The sequence below is a fragment of the Scomber scombrus genome, chromosome 1, assembly GCF_963691925.1.
Source record: "Scomber scombrus chromosome 1, fScoSco1.1, whole genome shotgun sequence".
NCBI lineage: Eukaryota > Metazoa > Chordata > Actinopteri > Scombriformes > Scombridae > Scomber > Scomber scombrus.
In genome coordinates, this window is record NC_084970.1 from 25258421 (window position 1) to 25276298 (window position 17878).

General features: G+C 39.1%; 1 protein-coding gene and 1 long non-coding RNA gene across 2 annotated transcripts in view; both read right to left on the reverse strand.

Moving 5' to 3' along the window:
• LOC133991015 (uncharacterized) overlaps positions 1-17878 on the reverse strand; it is a 558552-nt gene that overhangs the window by 227877 nt on the left and 312797 nt on the right. The gene's annotated exons all lie outside the window — the stretch shown is intronic.
• LOC133977789 (protein diaphanous homolog 3-like) overlaps positions 1-17878 on the reverse strand; it is a 176466-nt gene that overhangs the window by 39800 nt on the left and 118788 nt on the right. The window contains exons 26-27 of the mRNA XM_062416074.1: positions 13473-13568; positions 12910-12972 (exon numbers count right to left, since the gene is read on the reverse strand). Of these exons, the coding sequence (XP_062272058.1) occupies positions 12910-12972; positions 13473-13568 (159 nt within the window). The remainder of the gene's footprint in view (positions 1-12909; positions 12973-13472; positions 13569-17878) is intronic.

A 17878-nucleotide genomic window follows, 5' to 3' on the forward strand; every position in this document is an offset into this window, starting at 1 on the left:
ATTTTTGGCACAGATTCACCTATATTACAAACAAAATGGAAGTCAACTGCTTTATAAAAACAAGTGTTTGTATCAATATTCCAGAAATGAAAATGTTTAAAAACAAACAAACAAACAAACAAACAAACAGACAAAACAAAAAAACAAGCCTGGCTGTACAACACTGAGTGCACAATGGCAGGCTTTTTAAAATAATCTTTTCATCCCTGCCCTTTGCCAGCTAGCAGCCATTTCCTTTCCTTTACTCCTCTGCCTCATATCTGCTTTATTGTGATGCTAAACAGTTAGTTTTGACATTCAGAGGGGCCGTGCCAAAGGACAGGCCAGTAGATGCAGTAGAGAAAAGAAGGCCTTAATGGGTTCAACTGGAATCGAAAGCATCTGCTAGTCTCCACAGGCTGGAGGAGAGGGAAATGTCAGGTATGGTTATTATATAGTAGGCAGCAGCTCTGGGAATCTTCATCTGAATGAAAACAGTCTTGGACAATGCACATTCACAACCTACATTCCCACACATTAAACACCCCTTACTGAGGCAGAGAATGAAAACATTTACACTGAGATGCATGTGCTAGAGTAATGTGATGCACGTGTTCCAAACCACAGACAAAACAAATACACACACAACACACACATACACTAACTGCACACATGTGTACATGTTGTGTGCACAAAAATATACTTTTTCATTACTGTATGTTCTTGGTGTACCCTTGGTAGTATCCTCACTAAAACGACTTCAATCATATTTGATTCAAGGTAAATCTGTAATGTCCTGAATGGAGAGGAAAAATCACATGTTTTGAAGTGTTCATACATGTGCAGAGAGTCCCATAGTGAGTACTTTTTTCACAGATCATAATTTGTATCCCTTAGGATGGTAATCAAAGCTAGTGTCAGATTAATGAAACCCTAGCTCAGAGGCCAGAGACACATACATGGCCCTGTGCCTCCAGACTAAGTAGCTACAAGGGTGTGCGCACGTGCTGAAGTGAATGCATGTGGGTGTAATGAGTCAAGTGTGTGAATGAGTGAGTGAGTGTATGTTTTATTTTTTATTTTTTCAGTTTTAAATGTATTTATTTGTCATGCGAAACATTTGGCTCATCCCACTTGAGATTACAAGACACCAGTAGAAAACAAAATAGAACTCATTTTCTGTATCATTTAGATAAAGAACATTTTCCCTCTAGATTAACATAACATCTGGTTTCAACAGTCAAATATAAAATACCAGATCTCAGCTGGGCACACAGAGATCTTTGCTTTTTAGGCAAATTATATACGACGTAATTCGTTATTCGTACCATATTCAGTTTTTATCATCGTAATGTCAGACATGTTTTCACAAATTCCTATTAGATAATAAATACAAGAGACATGAGGTTTTTCCTCTTGATTGGAAATTGTGTGCAAGCGCTGACCAAAAAATATGACCTCAATCAGCCAGATGGGGGCGCTACAACAACAAACTTTACATCTTGGCCTACAACTTTTGAAGTTGTCTCACAAACAAAATATAGACAAAAAAAAACACATACATTTTCGACATCTCCTAAAACGTAGGTCCTACTTCAACCAAATTTTCTGTGGATCATTGTTGATGGTGTGGCACATGAATAGGCCTAAGTCAACAACCTTTTGGCCAGTCATCACAAAACTAGTGTTCACATAAGACCACTAGAGGGCACTACAAACAAAAAATACAACACACAAAAAGACTGCATAATTCTACAAATCAGACTATAAATCAGAAATTCTTTGGCTATTCATTACATAACTTGCAGAATTTTGTACATCACAGCGTTGAGCCATTTGTGTAAAACCATTTTGAGATCACTCAATATCAGTACAAAACACATGCATGAGCCCAAATTTGGCCAAAACATCATCATACTTGATGGATATTTGTAATTAAGCTGTTTAAACTCTCAACTTCTAACTGTGTTGGCTTACAAGTATATTTTCAATTTTCTTTTTGTTTATAAACAGCTTTCATTTTCTATACCACTCGTTAGTGTTAGAGAACATCTGCTTAATTTTGACTTAAGATGGTGATGGAAAAACTATGTACAGAAGAATAGTTATACTACTTATAATACTTACTTCCCTTTCACACATTGGACCCCGATTTATAGATTTAATTTCTTTGGCCATATAATTCATATAAATTGCAAACAATGTGGGGGCAAAGCATCACCTTCTTTTCTCCCCGTGATGAGGCTGGGAACCAGTTTGTATGATACTCATTCAATCACTGAGAGCTTTCAGAGCTAAAGCTAAAAGAGCCCTCCTGATCATATGAAAACCCTTCTGAAAGTCACGCATGCATATGTTGAATTGTTTTCACCAGTACCATTTGTTATAATTGTATACAATACAAAGATATGATTAAAACATGACCTTGACTTTAGAAACCAATTTTGCTCTTCCAAGAGGAGCCATTTTTACTCTAGATACAACTTGAGCTTCACATTAAGTATAGTGAAATATAACCTGTAAATTTTGCTCATTAGGCTGATACCACTGTAATTTATTGGCACCCTTGGGTCATCACTTTGAGATTTTGGTATTGGATTTATAATAGATTTAAGCCACATAGATGGTATTTTGCCAGATTCAAAACATGTTTTAAATCATTTGCACAAAATATTAAATCATTTTTTACTCTAGTTGATTTTCCCGATTTTGTTTTATTGATAGCCATTTGCACTTCCTTATAAGTAAGAACCTTATTAAGGTCCTCATTAACATAATATTCTTTAATATTTTTTAATCAGTTTGTTACAATATCACTGCTATATGCCACTAAATCCTGCACACTGGTTCTTTAAAGCCTCTCTCCCACCTATTAATTACCCCAGGCAACCCAATCAAAGGACTGCCATCAAGCCCCAGCATTTCCAAATCCACCTTGGACCCAATTTATTAATTTCATGCCAAAATCTCTCGGGATTTGATGTTTGAATTTTCTTCAAGTTTAACATCTGTCCTCTTTGAAAACATATTTAATAGAACCTGTATCTTTTAACAAACCTGCACTAACTATTCTTAAATGCTTCTAAGAATGTATTCCTTTCCATATGATTCTTTGAACAATTCAGAAACACATTTTCAGCTTAATGTATATACTGCCCCAATTATTTTATTCCAATGAGATTTCTTGTTAAATATTTATCAACTTCTATTTCCTCTTTAATCAATTTTCAAAAGCAACCATACCATACCAATTATCTTGTTTCTCTCTCTCTCTCTCCTATAGAGCTGCATAATACTGAGCCTCAGACTTTATTAATACAATCAACCACAATAAAGACATATCTGGAATCCTATATCTTTCTCCAGTTAGATCCATACAGTTTGAAAATTTAACAAATTGATTTGGGGATAATACTTCAAAGGAGGCACACGTTTGTAAGCATTCATATGGTACAAGTTTATAGTTAACCAGAGTTTTACCCTTGAGAGATATATATGCATAATTATCATTCAGAGGGTATATCTTTCCATCAACAATACCTAACTTTGATTCGAAAAATTCAATCATATGTATGGATATAAAAGGGTGACATAAAGCAAATCAGCAAAGCCTAAATCCCGCTGTCTAAGGAGAATCTAGCATCAAACAGATCCAGCTGCCTGAGGGTTGGCCTTCCCACTCTTGTCGGTGTGGAAACTGCTATCACTGCACTTAGAGCTTTTGGATCAGTGAGGAGACACATATCAGGTGGAGTGGCAGCAGAAATGACAGCAAGGGAGAGAGAAAGAGAGATGATGCAGTTTGGAAGAATGTGATCATTTTATCACCACAGACTAAAGTGGTCCAGGGAATAATCAAAGACAAGGGCCTTGGTGTTTGTTCATATTTCAGTACGAGCATGGTGCTCCAGAGAATGATACCTGTATATGGGACTGTTTACTGATTGGTTATTGCAAGAGGTTGAGTTGAATTTTAAACCATTCATTATCCATCTTTCATCACTCCTACCTAAATTATCTGTGTTACCTCTGAGTCAAGACAGCTTAGTGGCAACCATAGCAACACATGCATACAGATATGTGGCTTTTTTCTGCCAAGGCCCACGATGTGACCAGTCGCAAATGTTAGCCTGAAGCACAAAACCACAAAGCCAACCTGCTGAAAACATACACAAATCAATGAATAACACAAATGTTTAACAAGATGGAAGCAGAATTATGGCAAGAGGGGGGAAATTCCTCTGAGGCACTTAAAATGCTCCTTTACCAAAGGTATTACCACAGACAAATAACTCAAGCACCTCCCTTTGTAGAGGGAATCGATATAAAGCATAGATAGTACTCATTTACCTCCCATAACAACATAAGTTCATATAATAATCTCCCTAGCTTTTTCTCTCCCTGACGGCTATGTGATATGGCTGCTGGTGTTGGTAAATGTGGGAGGACCAGGAATGTGTGTGGCTGGGCGATAAGGCTGCTGTAAAATTTAATTAGCACAAAGCCATGGTGAAAATGACTTCATTTCTAACTGCATTATTAACTAGAGTACTATGTAAGAGCCTAGTCTCAATCATTGTGCATAACAGGTTCATGGAGAGAAGGACAGACAGAAAGAGGGAGGGGGAGAGAGAGTGAGAAAATAATGACACATTAGAGATTTGAAAGGGATGAAAACACAGTTTTTAGACTTGAAATTAAATGCCCTATACATCTTCAATCATTTCACCCATTAGTTTTCCTGCATCTGTTCCCAGGAAACACAGGGTGTACATCAGGATAGGCAGACGTTGAGACAGTATGCATGTGAAAAGAAAAGACGAAGGGGATCTTCAAAGCAGGCTGAATAGCAATACCAGTGCTATACTAGTAGCTTCACCTGCTGTTTGGGACCTGAGCTAGTGTGAACGGTCTGATTAGGGTCCTTGGCTCGACATGCTGAACACCACTTTCTATTTCACGATCCACAGCCTTTATTACAGACAGACTTCCTCATAATCCAGCTAAAAGTGGATATCTGAGGAGCCTGATCGGCTTAGGACTTGGCTAAAAACGTGGGATGTAAAGCGGAGCAACATGGAGCAGGGGTATTCGTTATCATCTATTTTCTATTTAGGACTGAGTGGGCACAGTTGATCTCGGTGTCTGAGTGTGTGCGCATGCATGTACTATATGTGTATCCACTCTCATTCATTACACTGACCTCTCCAACCAGTCAAGTGTATATACAGCACACTGTTCCACTTTCTCATTTTCTACCATTTTAGACTGGGCATGGATTACAGATATTCTAATACTGTGAACAAGGCTATATTTTATAGAGCTGCTTTAAGCGTGCCCTCTTAGCATAGGCTAATACAGTCATTATTAGTTTCAACACAACTCAATATGTGTGTGCATCAAAATTTAGCACGTTTCATTGGAAAAGGTCTCTGAATATTCAGGAGCCAGAGCTCCTGTAACAGTGGAGCCATTAAAACACATGTTTTATTATTATGTCTTTGCTTCTAATGTGACACACACGTCAACAGCATCACAACCCCTTTGTGTGGCTTACCACATGCACAACCATAATTTCTAAACCAAGGTTTTCAGCCAGAATTTATTTCCTGTCACCCACCTTTTGTATTACACATAGGGATGTCTTTTCAAATAAATGAAATTCTATTATCCCCGGATAGACACTAGGTGCTACAGTACCTGCTCAAGGGTAGTAGGGGCCTAAAAGTGGTGACGAGACAAAAGACAAGAGTGGTGGCCATGGGTTGATGGTTCAATTGCCAGACCAGCCAGATGAATATAGAAAAATGAATAACTAAGTACACACACAGCTGCTGTACTGGCCAGCTTCCATGTGTGACTGTGGCTGTGTTGGCGTGCAAGAAGGCATTCCTGGAACAGACAGTAAAACAGGTAAAAAGGGAAGAAAAAAATCTTTATCTTTATTGCTCTCTACAATCCGCAATTATTATTCTACATCTCTCAATGCATAGGATGGACCTAATTACACTAGCCGCTTTGTTAAGGTGCCCTTTTGCTCCATCTGTTCAATGCATGTGCGCACAGCCTCAAACATGTGCTCGCGCACACACCAAGTACAGCACTTCAGAAAGACAGACAAAGGCAGGTCAAGGTACACTTTCCCATCTGGATATGCCTTTGTCTACAAGAACAGTTAAACATCTAAACCACCAATCAAGTGTGGCGATGAGAGACACTCTGACTCCAAGTGGCTGGATGATTGTGGACATGAATACAGAGGGCAGTACACCAAGTCTTAGACACCGTTAATGAAAACGTATGCGCTCCTCTTTTTGTCTTGGGCTCACTGAAATGATTTAATAACCCTTTCCTTGTCTGCATGTGTCACGTCTGGGGGAAAGCAGCAAGGCATGGGACGAGATGAAGTGGAGATAAAACAAAGACAAAAAGTAAAGAGTAGACTGAGGAAGTTTGGAAGGATGGAGCGCTTTCTCCCATAATTGACATTGATATGAAGAGACAGAAATGTGAGAGAGGAATGAGGAAACACACACAAAATCTGCAGGATACAGTAGCTTGCAGTGGAATCCACATATCACACTCTATAAGAGGCCCAATCAAAAAAAGCAAGCATCTAACAGAAGATTCCACTAGAGTATCCCAGCCTCTGGAAGCTGCAGTGACTGACTCTCACTGCTTGTTTTTCGACAAAATTACCACACATGTGAGCACACCAAACACACTGAGAAAGGAGGAAACAAACTTCCTTTTTTATCCTACTTTTTTGACTTTCATTTCAACTTCACACTCTCCACAGTTTCATCTTAATGATTCTCTGCAGCACAATGTCTGAAAGACACCGTGGATTGAGTCTCAAATTAAGCCTATTAGTCATCTCCTACCACCATTTGCACCTATACTCGTGCCATTTAAAGTCTGCGCTGAGTAGCTGCCTGCGTGAACCAAGGATATACAGAGACATAAATTCAGCAGAAAGGGTCATAAAGTTTACTCTGCAGATACATACCACACAAGACAATAGCTCGAGGCTTGTTTTTAGGGGGAAAACCTTAATGCTTTCAAGTGCAAGTAAGGAAAAATAACTCCTGTTTCCATTTGGTAAGGGGTTCACCGGCTTTGTGAAATGACCTTTACATCAATTTCAAGCTCTAGTTCAGAGCTGTTTCACACATGATAATTGTTAGGTCGAGTGTCACTAAAGACATCTGAAGCAATTGCTCCTAAAGACTGAGGCATTACTCTTTCATAGATCCTGTTCGTCCACTTTTTTTCTCCAGGACAAGGGCATTACATCACATACATACATCCTTAATGTTCCTCTTGGTTGTGCTTCCTTACACACTTGGAGGCTCTCACTGTCTGTCAACCACAACAATATAACGAAAAAAATAAAAGAAAAAAAAGCTATGTGATTCTTCTTAACATGTACCTGCACATGCTGGCCTGTCAGCAAGGCTGTGATGAGGGCTTGCAAAGAAGGCTGAAATGACCAGACAGTGCCTGGAGAGATGTTTTCAGAAGGACACAGTTAAAAAGCTATGGCTGCTTTATAGATTCAATAAGTCTCTTACACCTGTGTGGCTAACCACCATCGATCCATCATTCTGTGGAGCCCAATCCAATTTAGAGTGTCGAGGAGCCCCAGAGCCCCACAGCCTTATCCTAACCCAGGCCAGCCACCACAAAGCCTGCTTACCTTCATCCCCAGAAGTCTGCAGGTGTGTCTGTGTACTTTTATGTGTATGTGTATGTGTGCTGAGGGAGGACTGCAGACCAAGCTAAACACCTCAGCTGCTGGCTCATGTTGAAGTGTGCTGAGCCAATTTAGGGGAAGGAGAGGAGAGATGAGAGACAATGAAGGAAGCTGAGAAAAATTCAGGGAACTGAGGCCAGGACCCAGTACAGTATTAAGAAAACAGGAAGGAAGAGAAGGAGGGGGTGATGTACCTGTACATCTCTTTGCAAGCAGTGAACCATTGAGGTAGACTGCCTCTTTAATCTTATTTTCTATAACGTGGCATATTGTCATAAGACTGACCGATATGAATCTTTTTATTAGTAAATAAAGAGGATGATAACTGATAATAAGAACCAAAGTACATTTGCAGCAAAATGAAAAAGTTTAGAACACACAATTATGCTTCATTTATTATAGAAAAATAGCTTTGGAAAGCCATTAGTTGATTTCACTTACTGAAATGCACTGGTGGAGAGTAACTGAGTACATGTAGTCAAGTACTGTACTACAGTACAATTTTAAGGTACTTGTACTTAACTTGAGTATTTCCATTTGATGCTACTTTATACTTCCATTCCACTACATGTCAGAGAAAAATACTGTACTTTTTCTACTGCACTAATACTTTTCAGAATACAATTTTATATAAAATATATGGTTGCCAAACCTTTTGGATTGTGGTCCCCAAATCATTGTGTATTTGTGGCTCTTTGTCATGTTTCAGATGTCTGTGTTGTTTGCAGTTACACCAAAGAAATAATTACCCTAACATTTTCAAATAGATAACATTTTAAGGTCCAAAGAAGTTAAACTCTACAATATGTCACAAAAATGTACAAATTAAAGAAAATAATTAAAATTTAATTTTATGTAGAAGAACTATTTTTTTCTTCTTTCCTACCCAATCTATCACCTCAAAACCGCTCAGATATATCTAATGACCCTCACAAAGAAGTTCAAACTACCTCCACCTCAATCAGCTTCAGCAATAAAATGCTGCTTATGCATTGCCTTATCAATAATAATGATGTACGTTGTTAAATGTATTTAATATCAGTCACAGCTTGAGTTTTTTGCAAAATAAGTAGTTACTTTCATACTTAAAGTAAATTTAGCTGGTAATACTTCTGTACTTACTCTTAAGTAGAATTTTAAGTGCATGACATTTACTTGCAATTAGTATTTTTACATTATGGTAGTGGTACTTTTACTTAAGTATCTGAGTAACTATCCCACCACTAGGGATGTCCCGATCCGATATTTGGATCGGATCGGCCGCCGATATTAGCAAAAAAATGCATATCAATATCGGATCGGCCTGCACGGGAAAATCCCGATCCGGGCTCCCGATCCAGTTTGTTTTCAAAACTGTTTTCCAGCGCACCGATGTAGGTAATCCATTCCAGTTTTTTTCAGCTTTTCCCCCCAAATCCGGTCCGCGTTTTTCAGCACACCTAGCGACCTGTCCAGCATCCCACTATTTATTTTCTACTCAGCTTTTTTGTGTGTTTTGCTTTTTTCATACAGTTTACAATATTGTTTGCACTGATGGCTTTTTAAGCCTTGGTTTACACTCTTGTTGTTCAAGAGCAGAGCACTGATGCCAATTCAGTTTGTGTGGTTAATTGACTATTTATTATTTTGTCTATTTTGTGTTTATTTAACCCTGTTAAGAATAAACAGGTCAGCTTCTTATTACCAACCATTGTGGATTATTCAAACTAACTTAATTAAGTTGGCTAGTTGTTCTTAAGAGTAAAACCCTTTTCAACATGAGTATAACAACAAAATAAGTAAATATCTTTAATCTTTAATACATGCTTGGATCGGCCGGTATCGGCTACAGTAAAAGCTACAATATCGGTATCGGATCGGAAGTGCAAAAAGCTGGATCGGGACATCCCTACCCACCACTGCTTCAATGTTAAACTGTGATAGCGGGGACCTATGCATATGGACTGCATACCATCTAAGCAGTCCATATATGTATTAACACAGGCCTTAGATACAGTTCCATTACATCTAAAGTCTGTAACAACCATTCTGTTCCACCAGCCAGTGTCAGCTTCAGGACACACTTCAGTAATGTTACTAGTAGGCGTGGGTTGAGACTGAGAATGTGCACGGCCCTGGTAAGTGATGTGCAACAAATGACATTATAGACATACAATTATAGACATATTTTTTGCTGTAGTCAGGTGGCTAAAATATGGATCAACAAATTAACATGTTAATGTTCTCTATCGCATCAAGTTAGCTCTACAAGACTCAACATCAGCTTCACTTAAATTACATCACTGCAACAAAATGCATGCTTTAGATATTTCCAGCAGTATAACTGGGAAACTGGGCAGGCTTGTCATCATAGAAATACATCATAAGTTTGTGATTTTTAATTTATTGTAACTTCAGCAATATCTGCTGCCTTATGATCAAAACACAGCTCTGCTCGCTCACCAGAGCTCCTCCAGTCCGTCTTGTGGCACAGCAGCATGCAAGAGCATTCAGCGTTATTATTCATGACTTTTAACCAATCAGATAGTGTTGTGGATGGGACACTGCTCAAGACCACAGAGTGGTGACTACAGAGAGAGGCTGCTGCATCAGAGCCAAATAGCACATATTGGCAATCGGATAAAAAAATAACGATTCCAATAATTGTAAAAATTCCAATAATCGAGGCAGGCCGATGATCGTTCAACCCTTAAATCTGACTACTCCTCAGTCTCATCAAAGTTTTGGGATAGGGGAACAGCATCTATTGGTCATCTGATTTTTCTCTGTAGACAAGAAACTAGAGCACTTGAGGCTTCGTTGGTGCTAAATGTAATGGCACCATGCATGTTCAGATTGACCATTCAAATATCTCCCTTTTAACACTAATTACAGTATCTTCTGGCACATATGTTTCTGTTTTAATTATCTTAACTGCTCCAGTGGAGTGAAGCAACACCCCCTGAGATCAATTATTAAAGGGTATTTAAAACTGTGTGAACAGGAGGTGGTAGGATGGTGTGAAAGTGAATGCAGCTGTTAAAGTGCCTGTACCGCGGACTAAACTTCATCAGCTCCCAACTAAACAAAGAGCATGTTGTGGGTTTCACTCACTCCGCGGACTAAGCCCAGGGCAATTAAGGCCTGATTCTCCGTAGGAGAGAAGAAGGGAAAGGAAATGGGAGAGGAGGGGGTGAGGAAGGAGAAGTGGAGAGACTCCATACCAATAACAGGCAATTATGTTTAGGGAGGGCCATTGTCAGGCCATGAGAGTATAGAAGAAGACAGTGGGGATATGGGATGGTAGGGAAATGAGGAGGAGTGTTATTTAGGAGGCAGATGGCAGAGAGGGGGAAATTAAGATGAATGGGCACTGAGAGGGCTGAGCTGGTGCTGGGGCTGGGCAGAGAAAAAGTAATTAGCTGTGTTTGCTCTGGGAGGCTGGCAGTGAGTATGATGCCTGCGGTGACAGACCAAAGCCTTGAGCTTTATTAGTCAACAAGGCCATATCTGAGAAAACCAGCAGGGGGCAGCTGGGCCAGGAACCTTCCAGGACCTTTTGTACCCGTATATCACATCATGTGGTCTTTTTACAACATGGACACTGAGTAGAAACTCCTTCACGCACTGCAATTCAACATGCCAGAGCTATATTGTGTTAACAATTTAGCTCTGGCATGTTCTCTCTCATACGGACTGTTTCACACACACACACACACACACACACACACACACACACACACACACACACACACACACACACACACACACACACACACACACACACACACACACACACACACACACACACACACACACACACACACACACACACACACACACACACACACACACAGCCTCTGAGTCTCAGTGCTCCAACTATTTTCTCCCACATTATACCTTAGTTTCATTCTTACAAACTGGCTCTATCTTTCTTCCTCACACCATTTCTCTCCATTTCTTATGTTACAGCCACCTCTATCTGTCTCTTTCCTCCCACCCTGTATATCTCCCTCCCCCTCGTCCCTTTCCAATCTAATTTCAGATAAGTCGTAGCAGAACAACATAGCAAGGCCCTTTATCATTGCCATCAATGATGTGGGTGGATTGAGCGTGAATCATTTTATTCATGTGTGGCTGTACCCAGCCCACTGGGATTCCAATTTCAAGTATTAAGAGGTAATGGGGTTACAGCGTAATTTTTAAGTGCCTCCGTAATGACTGTAGAAAACCTTTGACGTGAGAATTTGTTGTTTATTTTAGCCACAGCTAAAAGCAGAGTATCTGTTCACAATATGAATAATACAGCACAATTAAATTTGGTATAATTAGTATGCCATTTAATTGTCACTCCCAGGAAGTTATCAAGACATACCCTTGCCCTTTTTATATTCAAATATTAGTTTCTAATATTGATAACATTGATCACCCAATGTGTTCTAAGCTACATGTACCTTATATGCAGTCTGAATGATATTTGTAATACAGCATTTAGTCTGTATGTTTGACCTTAGTGCACATGCCTTACCTCTCTTCAAAAACAAAGTAGAAACACAAGGAGGGACCCAAAACTTCCTGCAATGGAACTGTCAATATAATTATATTTAATAATTTTAATTATAAATCTTTCAGTGTAACCTTTCTTATCCCTTTCAAAGTATTCTCCTTGGGATGTGACACACTTGACTCAGCGCTTATCCCCAAAAGACAAACAACCGATACTCTATCCATAACATTCTAAGACACCTAAATCCTTGTTTGATGTGAATAAACATCTGTTCCTCCCTTCACATGAACTTAAGAATTTGAAGAAGCACAACTACATTGAAAAGCATAGTGCTGAACTCAAAATTCTGCAGGTACGGCACAATTTAAGAACCGTATGAAACTGAGGCACCGAACCAGTCCACACACTGCTTTAAAACAATCTCAACCGTCTCAGACTCTGCACACGCTACTGCCTCAAACTGTTTTAGAAATGGCCTTTCACACTTTCAGAGGGCACACACAAGGTCACAAAAAGGCACAAGGACAACTGAAAAGGTCAGTGGACACACAAAAAAGCAGGTCATATGAACTGTCAAAGGAAATTTGCATTTCATGCAAGCAATGATTGAGGCTGAATTCCAACAGAGGATAAAAGAGCTGAGAAAGCTTGTGGCTTTAGCTTTATGGATTTCTTGTTTTTGCTTTACCATGGTTAACAGGCCTGAGAACCTGGCGGTAGGAGCTGGGGCTGATCGTCTGGTGCTGGTTATCTGTAAGGAGGGCAGTGGACACACAATGCCAACACACATTCATCAAAGGGGATCAAAAAGATCTCAAGGAGGAGTTCACCAGCTGAAGAACGCCACTAGCCCCATCAGCTCTCAATTTTTCAATTCCTGGATGTGGATTTAAGATTGCCAGAAACAACAGTAATCTGGGTGTGTATTGCATTTTACTGAGATCCAAACATAAAATGTTCTCAGTATTGTTCTGGCATCTTGCTTGGTACTGCTAGCAAACATTTGTACAAACAAACAGCATCGTATTTTGCAAGTGACTAAAAATAAAATAAAATAAAGCCATGGCATGAGAACCCAAGAATGGATTCAGTTCAGTCAGCTTTTTAATAAATATGCGACTGGAATAAGTGCCTAGAATTAGAACATTGAATTACTAAATGCCCACAGTCTTTCTAGTCAATACAGGTATTAAGCTGGTGTGTGTGCGTCTTTGTTTGTGTATAAATGTAGGTAAAGGACAAAAGACTTACCCCTGGGTCTTGGCGCTCTCTTCCTGCGGTCTCTGAATGCAGCGCCTGACTGTAGAGCTTCCAGCAAACTATCCATCACACCTGTCTCATCATTCTCTGAAAAACCCAAGAAGAAAAAGAAAGAGGGGGTGTTAGGAGAAGTAAAGAAAGAAAATCAGATAAAGTGCAGTTTATTTTAGTGGTGAGGCTTGCCATCCACATTGCAACAATTTGGAACAGACAATAGCTGGCCACTGTTTTAAACACATAACAGATTCAATATTAAAACCATTGAACCCACATGTATACCCAATACATAATGGGACTAGCTCAAGGCAAGCTTTTGGAATATACAAGTGAGAAGTTTTTTCTGCTGAGAGGATGTCAGCAGCTGACAAACAAAATTATAAGATGTCAACTTTATCAATAGTCACATGTAGAGAAATATGCAATACACTGTCAAACTGAAATGAAACACCCATTCCATTTCAAACCAGTCAGCATGGTGGTTCACAGTATTTACTATGGAATCCTTTTGACTCAAAATATCAAGCCACACAAAGGAATCACCAAAATGCACACAGTGGGGAAAAAACTTTGCAGATATGACATGTAAATCATGCCCTTTGTTGGTACAGTTAAAACCCTGGCGCTGACAGCTGAGGCAGAATGATGGACCTGACCAGTGATTTTCGTTGAAAACAGCCTGCTGTGGATGGGAAGGAAATAGATAGCAGGTATATTTAAAAGTTCAGGGACAACACATACTGTCAATAAAAAGTTTTTACTGTGGTTGTCATGCAAATGTGAATATGTAGGTGTTCACTGCTTCTGTGTTGCCTATATAATTTGAAGTCTTTGTCAAACATCATGAAAATGTGAAGGGATGTTTGCCACTGAACTCTGGACACTTACATTAAACATTCTGGGTTTGACCAAAAACAGAAACAGTGTTGGCTTTATTACATTTGACTGTTGGCTGCCAATTGTCTATCTGTCTCGGTGTGTTGTTGAGTTTTCTGTATTCCGTTCAAGTTTCGTAAAAGGGTTTCAGTATAGGATGTTAAAGAAGAAAGAAAAATAAACTAATTTCAGGTGACTGATTTTTTCCAGGGACGAGAGTATTAGTACTCTTGGCGAGTGAAGCCACCCAACCCACTAGAGAGCAAGTCTGATCTGTGTGACCACATTTTAGCAAGCAAACACAGTCTACTGCAGCACAGCTCGTCTAGTCACTGACTGAAAGTCAGTCACATTGGTGTAGTCACTAAACGCTATCATGTTCAATTCTAATGGTCCAATTTTATTTTATTTTTTACCAAATACTCTTGCTTTACATCACCAATATGTTGACTGCGATTCTTATTGTATGTCATCATTTAACAATAATAGTAACAATATGTTTTATATTTTAAAGCCCAAAGTGCTTTTCATAGACAGCAATAGTAAAAATAAACAAGCACAACAGAGCTGTTTTATGTAAAAAAAAATCAGAGTAGGTGTCAGGCAAAAAGGCAAGTCTATAAAATGTGTCTTAAGGCAGGATTTAAAAGCATAAATGGTGTCAGCAGATCGAATACTAACAGAAAGCCTGTTCCAGAGCTGAGGTGCAAGTACAGCAAAAGCTCCATCACCCATTGACCTTAACTTGGACTCTGGAACAGCTAGCAGGCCTGACCCAGCAGCTCTAGGGAGGTGACGATATTTCTCGTCGAGGTGAATACTGTCTCGCGAAGCAGTATTCAGGGAGCGGTACGGAGCGTGCATGCCAAACAAAAAAACAAAAAACAAACTAAATAAATAAATAAACGATCGGGTTTCTATCGCTCATTTGCACATCATACACAATGTATAAGTATGTTGCTGTTGTAGTTGTGTGACATGGGATTTGTGTTTTTTTAACTTTTATTTCTGTGGTTTTTATTAACAAAATGTTATAATTTGTGATAATGTGATTCTTTATTTAATTTATATTTATATACTATAATTGTTATTCATCTTACTTCATTTTTGGTATTTGTGATTGTGTACACTTTTGGTATTTATGGTTATTTCCATAAATACTAAAATTATCTATCTATAAAATATCTATTAGGATTAGTCCGATGGACGATGCCATCGTCCATCGGCGATGGCTGTCAGGCATCGCCGATGGACACCACATTATTTAAAAAAAAAAGATTAGTTAAAACATTTCAAAATGGAGCTGCATTGTTTTGCATTTTGTGACTTTCAGTTAAATCAAGGACTATTTTTCCAGTCATATATTTAGTCATTGAAGTTTTCTTAAAAATAGTGTTAAAATCTCGTCTTGTCTCGTTCTTTTGAACCCAGTATTATGTATCGTCTCGTCTCGTGAGCTGAGTGTATCATCAAACCCCTAAACAGATTATGAGTCCTTTTTGAACAGTAAGGAGTTAACAATTCTCTGATGTACTCAGGCACCTGGCCATGTAAAGCTTAAATACATCAAGTGATTTACATTCTACAAAGACTATATGGCAAACAGTTTTGAACAAGCACATTTTCTATTAATATACTATTTTCATTTTTTATGTTATAAAGGAACTGTCACTGAGTCGAGCTAACACCTGTAAAAGAGAATTAGATGGAAATTGAACTTTACAATGTCAGCAATATTCAGCCATAGGCTGACACTTCTTGATGAAAATAAATGTGCACGTTAATTTTTGGTACCTCCACAGTGAATTTTCTTCTGAACAAGAACTTATCTTTCTGAACACAAAAAATCTGCTCAAAGGATATATAGTGTCACTAACTGATCATTATTATTTATTACTGCTTTACAGAACAAAGTATGATGTCAGGCCTATGCAGCAATGTCACTGACACATAAAATATAAGAACACTGAATATTTACAATGTACCTGAGGCTTTGCAGAAAAATGGCACAGTATTTACAATCATAATTACAGTAATTAATTAAATTCATTCAAGTACAGTGGTAACTAGGGGTGCAACGGTACAGGTAACCCACGGTACGGTCCGTACCTCGGTTTTTGGGCCACAGTTTCAGTTCGGTTTCGGTACGTGTTTTGTGCGTAAAGAAAACAACTTTTTTTCTCCCAAAATTCTCTCTTTATTTTGCTTGTCAGCAAAAACTGCATTTTGCAGTAAACAAATTCCAGTATCACTGGTGTACTGAATAATATAACACTTTTCTTTCAAGTTAACAGTTACTAAACACAACACTTTCAAATGGTAAACTGCCTCTTATTCCTTGACTACTTGTATACACAATACAGTAGTATTTCCAGATTCCGGGAGATTGTATCTCATTTGCGGGCGTGAGGGAGCCGCTATCAATATGCGGGACTCCCGGAACTTCTGGGAGAGTTGGGATGCAGTAAAATTTCTATCAACAATTTTCACTCCCTCATCGTTGCATTCAATGCCGAAAACGAAATTAACCCACACCGGAGATTTGAATGAAGCCGGTGCTTATTCAAACTTTTGTCTCTCAACTCCTCCGCTAGTGCTGGCCATGCTTCTTTGTTTTCTTTTTTCCGCTTCTGTGTGTGAGCTGCACTTTGAACACGGCTCAAGTTACAACAGTGTGAGAGGGGGTGCGTGGGTGGACGCACAGCAGTGATTGGACATTAACTCGCGGGGAGGGCTTTTCACCTGTCTTGACAGGGACACACACACACACACACACACACACACACACACACACACACACACACACACACACACACACACACACACACACACACACACACACACACACACACACACACACACACACACACACACACACACACACACACACACACACACACACAGTGGCCTGTAAAGCATCAATGCAAAATTAATTGAAAACCTGCGGTCCATAAGGGCGTATTGTTCTGTGCAGAGTGGACCGAACTTTACTGAGTACCGTTGCATCCCAAGTAACACTTTGAATACCTGCACTTGTGCATCATATCAAACTATTAGCAGGTACTGTCTGACCAATCACAGGCATGCTCTGATCAAAATCTCTTTGATTCTTAAAGGTGAGGTGTGGGTGGGTGCTTTTTCTCTACAAAGGCAATTTGCAAGTCGAATGGAACTACTTATACTGCAGAAAGAAAACCAATTTTAAAATCATGACCATTATTTCAGGCTTATATTTAACTCTTAGAGGACAATGATCTCATTTGAAATCCTTCCTGTGCCGTGCTTAAACATGTACAATAAGTCTGATTCATCATCAGTGTATGAAGTGCTGGAAAGGTTGTTACAGCTTCATCGGCCTGATAGAAACCAAGCTGTAACATCAGCCACTGTGTGACTACTGGGTCCCACCAGTGATTTAGTGAGGGGTAAGAGGACATTGCTCTGATTAAGGCTGTGTGTGTTTTTCTCACTCTTCCCATTTTGTCTGACAATTTCCTGTGGAACAATAACACACACATATCAAA